Here is a 5,334-nt window from a genome sequence, read left to right as displayed (position 1 = left end):
CAAAAATGGGCAGAGTGCAGTTTGCTGACTGTGTTTCGACATAGCAAATTATTTAATTTCATACAATCAACAAACCACTACATGAGTCAGTCTCAAGTCTTCAAATTGACAGCAATTAAAAACGGAAGCAATTTAAAACGGAAACACTCAATAAGGTTACTCAAGATCTTTCAATATTATCCTGTGCTACGCCCTGAAGGAAACAGTAACTGAAAGTGTGAATCTCTTCCCATCCAGAGACAGAGAATATATAAACAGCAGGGAATGGGATTTTTTGTATTCATCAAGTTTACAGTAGCAAAGGTAAGTCTCAAGGAGATCAGCAGAGAATGACATCTCTGGACTTAATGATTTAACTTCTGCTTTGAACCAGCTGGCCATTCACTAAACTGGGAACTGTTGGGAACTAACCTGGGGATTTCATATTTTAGGCTAAACTGGCATAAATCTCACCTATTTTCATACCTCGCAACATTTCAGATGGACAAAGAGGACACTTTTCATTTTTGGGGTGTGAGTAGCGGTGTGGCCAGGGGCGAGCTGTTCTAAGATATTTTTGGTGACTAACTAATGACTATTTATACAACTAAAAGTGATTTAGAATTAGAATAATGTAACTTATTTACACAGACTTATTTCTAATCGCATTTATTGTTGTTTAAAGACACATTAGTGCGTGATTTATTGCTGTGGAGCTCTGGCATAAATTTAGCCTGACCAATAATGTGAAGCTTTAAGGAAAGAGGGACATTAGAATAGAATAGATAGGGAATTGGGCCAGAAATAGTAACTGTACCTCCAAGGTAGGGAAAACTTGGAAAATATGTATTTTTCTGCTTGTTTTTTTTTTGACGAAATATGTGCAATTCCCGTTTAGTGCACAGAGTCTGCTTAAGGTTGCCCAGGGCCCTATGCAGGCTCAAGCAGGGTCCCCTCACAGCCAGAGTCCACCAGGGAGTCTAGGTAATCTGGCTATATTAATACATATGTGACAGGTACTTTGTTTCACAGTTTAAAAACATATGCAATATTTGGCTGTACAAAAAATAGGAAAATAATAATAATAATAATAATAATGTGCTAAGATGTGTGTTGAGAAAAATAGTAAAATAATTCATATGAATTTGTGAATCTGATCACATGGAACATATTGGCTTACATACATACACTATAGGTTGAAAACAAGTCCACAAAGTGACTTTAGGAATGAGTCACCTAATTATTTGTGTGCTCAAGCCCAAGGTGTTTTTGACCAAAGCAACTCAACTGGTTGAATGCGTATGGGGAAGTCTGTGGTGGGGTTGTGTCTATGCATGGGCTGTTTGTGGTGTTGTAAGTGTGCGCATGTTAATAGTGGTGTAAGAGAATCTTGCAGAAAAGCTTGTGTGCTAGCTTCTTACCCAGGGACTATGGGCCCTCTGTGGCAATAACAGAACAAGTGGACATATAAAGGGTTAATGGTGTGTAAATGTTATATTCTACAATCTCAGTTTTTTTGGAGTGTGGAGATGTTTTGTGTGTAAGTTTAATTCAATCAGTACAGCTTGTCACTTTGATTAAGTTAGTGATGCCCAGACACTCTGGCACCAGGGGTGGGTGCAATGTAATTAAACCTGTCATTGTTATTGGTTACTTTGCCAAGTCCTGTCCCTATTATTGGTTGTTATGCTTTATCCTCCCCTTGGGTTTTCCTATATTAACATCAATAAAAATACACTTTGTTCTTCCCTTCACTAAGTTCTGTGTGGTGTTTGGGAGAGAGATATAAAAGAGCTATCTGATCGGAGAACTGGCTGAGGGTTGTGGAAGAAGTAAAAAACTGGTAGAAGAACCCTTGGAGGTTGCCTCTCAGAGCCCTTGTGGACAGGGACGAATGGTATAGCAGGACATCTCTGGTCCTCAAGCCTGACAACAGTCTAACCTGCTCCTCTTACAAGTGGCTGTATGTGGATTGCTGCTATAGTGTGTGTTTAAGGTGATGGGGACTGTAGGGGTTGGAGGGAAAACTTGCCGTATGGTGTTATTTGGATAGATAAGGGCCCTGGGTATCTTTGGGGGATCGGAGCTCTAGGACGTGTGGGAAGATAAGGTCTGTAAGGATTTTATTTGAGGAATATAGTGTGTGTTAATAGATAGGGGCACAATGGTGTGTTTGGGAGGGATAGGGTTGTGGTTATGGGTTGGATGGGGACTGTAGGTTATGTGGTATGTTTGGGGTTATAGGGTCTGTAGAGTTTTGTTTTAGGGAAAGGGGCTGTAGAGTTTATGTGGAAATAAGGGCTGTATTGTGTGATGGGGGAGGTTAGGCTGGATTGCATATTTGTGGGAGAATAGAGATTGTAGTACAAATGTGCATGTTGAATAGGGGCTTTAGTGTGTGTGTAAGGTGTAATAGGAACAGTTGTGTGAGTGTTGGTGGGGGATAGGACTGTATTGTGTGTTGGAGATGACATGGGTTGAAGTGTGTGTTGGGGGTAATAGTAGCTGTTGCGAGTTTCAGGGGCTGTTCTGTGCATTGGGAACATTAAAAAAATTCTGTTTATTTCCCCCTCCTCTTCCTTAGCTTGGACCAGGGAGGGGTACTGCATTGTAAAATCTGCAGAGTACTCACACACTGCGCTGTACCCTCTACTATAAACCTAAACTCTTATCAAGGTCCACATCTCATACTTCTTCCTGCTGTTTTTTTTTGTCTTAAATGGGTTATGAAAGAAGTAGTCTAGGTACATATTTGACTACACATATGTAGTGCAAACACTTAAAACAAAGGATTTTTGAGCTTTGAAATAATTCTGATTCCAGGTATCTGACGTGCAATCTGAAAACTTAACATGAAACTCCTCGTTATCCTTCTGTCGGCCTTCTGTGCCCTTACGCATGGTAAGTGCTTTAAATACATCACAGTTTAGTAGATAGGACAGGGAGTTAAACACTGTGATTGGGGTGTTAACCAGGAAATAGGTAAGAGATACACTAAAACACTATGAGAAACATCTCTTTGTAACTGTCGTCTGTCGTCAATAGTGTACAATTATAAAAGGAGCACAAAGCAAGAAATATTGGTGGGTTAAAAGACACACAAGGAGGTAAATGTGGTCAAGCAACACACAAGGAGGAAAGGAAGAATTAAGAGACTCGCAAAGGGTGAGTGTATTTAGAGGCACAAAGAGGGTTGAGCAATACACAGATAAAACATATTACAGTTCAGCGTGTAGTACCAACCTTCAGTTCCACCCTGGTACCAAATAAAAGAGATATGGTTCTTGAACTGAATTCTCCTTTTCTCTCTATTTTAACCAGGATGTCCCACCATCGTGTCCAAGTCAGGATGGGGAGGAAAGGCTGCCAAATGCAGCAGTCGTTTAACTACTCCAGTCCCATATGTGATCATCCACCACACTGAGGGGGCATTTTGTTCCTCACAGTCTACATGTTCTGCTCAAGCCAGGAATGTCCAGAATTATCACATGAGCAGTCGAGGCTGGTGTGACATTGGATACAAGTAAGCTGCTTAAAAAGAGAGGTCTTAAAAAAAAATCAAGTGGGTAGCTGTAAAACTTTGCAACTACAATGTCCTGAGTTTGAAAGTCAAGGGTAGAATTTAAAGATATAATAGATAAAAGAAGACAATTGGCATGGGCATCCCCAGCCTTGGGCAAGAGCACGAAAGCTTCCCCCAGGAATTTGCCTTTCCTTTATTTTAAATGGTCACGATCATTCCCCTTCGCTAAAATGCATCCAGTAGAACAGATCTCTAATGCAAAACTTTCTCTATCTTCTGCTTGCTAAACCAGACCAATTAAATGAAGTACTTCAAAGTATGGCTTCTTGATCCAGTGCATTCGTTCATTGAGGCAACATACTGCCAAGATATATTTATATAGCTCTGATGTCAAAATTAAAGATCCAGTGATTGGCTCATCTGGTCTCTCTGGGTGAGAAGATATGAGAGAAAATGGGAGACTGTGTATTGAAAAGCTGGAGAAGATCTACAAGAAAAGATTCCATCCCTAGAATGGGTTTTCAGGCAGTGAAAAGATTAGCAAAGAAATAGGCAATTGTGAAGTTTACTATATAATACAAATAATGATATATACTTATATATTTATTGTTTATATACTACCAAATTAATTTAGCTTTCTGGTTGGAGAAGATGGCCGTGTATATGAAGGACGTGGCTGGAGAAACGAGGGAGCTCATGCAAAAGGCTACAACTCAAAATCCATTGGAATTAGCTTTATTGGATCGTTCACTAGTAAGTTGGTACAATGGGGTAATGCCATGCTATCACATTTGGGATAAATTATATTATAGAGTCTCCGTTTATCACCGTTTGTCTTTACTCTTTTCTGTCTCCACCTTGTTGTACGTTTATAAAACATAACATGTATTTCTTCTAACACAGAAATGCTATTTATTTTGATTTCAGCAGAACAACCATTTGTATTGGTTTATTTCTAGTTATTTATGTCTTCAACTATCTCCCCATTTCCATTTTGAATTATCCTACCTATACTAATACCTTTTGATCCCAGTTTATATACATCATTTTTTAACTTGTATTTTTTTTCCACCCAGAGCGCGCTCCCAGTGCTAGCGCCCTAAAAGCTGCTCAAAGTCTGATAAAGTGTGGAGTCTCGAAAGGTTATATCAAATCAGCTTATATTCTGAAGGGACATCGCAATGTAGGGAAGACAGATTGCCCTGGAGCCAAATTATACCAAATCATTCAAAAATGGCGCAATTTTAAGGCTTGAGACTCAAGCATTGTGCAATGAATTTATCTTGCTGTACTGCGTTATTTTTGTTTTGCTTTATATGTGTCACAATCATTGGAACAGTTTTAAAGTTGTATGTGCAGTTTCTATCATACTTGACATTATTTTACAACTGTAAATATTTTAGGTACGCCATTTTGTGTCACACAGCTCCTTAAATGTGCAGAGAGCTTCAAACCAATAACACAAGACAGATACTTTCTGGGACATACTCACACATGTACGCTTTAGTTTTTATGACATCTCTCAAAGAAGGGCAATACATGATGATACTCCATCTTAAAGAGTACACTCTATTCTCTCCTGTATCTCATTGAAATATAAAATGTTCAGCTTTTTCTACTAACAGCAGAAAATATTAAATTACTTTAATCCACATTGTGCTTTAATTTACTACAGAAATCTGCTTTTACTAGGAAATACTGCTGTAATAAAATATATATCATTTTATTTGACTTTATGCTATTTAATAAGAGTGCTTCTTGTCTTACAAGGTAGAAATTACTTCAAAATAATGAAACTGAAATAGTATTCTCTCGTATTAAAGTTTTGTCCA

The 5,334-nt window shown here is 38.6% G+C and overlaps 1 protein-coding gene across 2 annotated transcripts; it reads left to right on the top strand.

The window, feature by feature from the left end:
* The first annotated feature begins 265 nt into the window (after positions 1 to 265).
* LOC134572602 (peptidoglycan recognition protein 1-like) lies at positions 266 to 5,122 on the top strand. 2 transcript variants are annotated; one of them, XM_063431667.1, is made up of 5 exons: positions 266 to 303; positions 2,803 to 2,880; positions 3,301 to 3,502; positions 4,137 to 4,255; positions 4,579 to 5,122. In XM_063431667.1, the coding sequence occupies exons 2-5, from the start codon at positions 2,832 to 2,834 to the stop codon at positions 4,755 to 4,757; spliced, it is 549 nt and encodes a 182-aa protein (XP_063287737.1). In that variant the 5' UTR covers positions 266 to 303; positions 2,803 to 2,831; the 3' UTR covers positions 4,758 to 5,122. The 2 variants fall into 2 exon arrangements, with proteins under 2 accessions (XP_063287737.1, XP_063287738.1); XM_063431668.1 differs by lacking the exon at positions 266 to 303 and adding an exon at positions 1,662 to 1,876.
* The last annotated feature ends 212 nt before the right edge of the window (positions 5,123 to 5,334 follow it).

Source organism: Pelobates fuscus, chromosome 9 (genome assembly GCF_036172605.1).
Source record: "Pelobates fuscus isolate aPelFus1 chromosome 9, aPelFus1.pri, whole genome shotgun sequence".
Taxonomy (NCBI): Eukaryota; Metazoa; Chordata; class Amphibia; order Anura; family Pelobatidae; genus Pelobates; species Pelobates fuscus.
The sequence above is the reverse complement of the archived record's forward strand: the minus strand, read 5'-3'. Positions and strand labels throughout refer to the sequence as shown.

Coding starts and splice junctions, on each gene's coding strand:
- LOC134572602 (XM_063431667.1), top strand. CDS start 2,832: ATGAAACTCCTCGTTATCCTTCTGTCGGCCTTCTGTGCCCTTACGCAT. Junction 2,881..3,300: donor CTTCTGTGCCCTTACGCATG/GTAAGTGCTTTA, acceptor TATTTTAACCAG/GATGTCCCACCATCGTGTCC. Junction 4,256..4,578: donor CTTTATTGGATCGTTCACTA/GTAAGTTGGTAC, acceptor TTTTCCACCCAG/AGCGCGCTCCCAGTGCTAGC.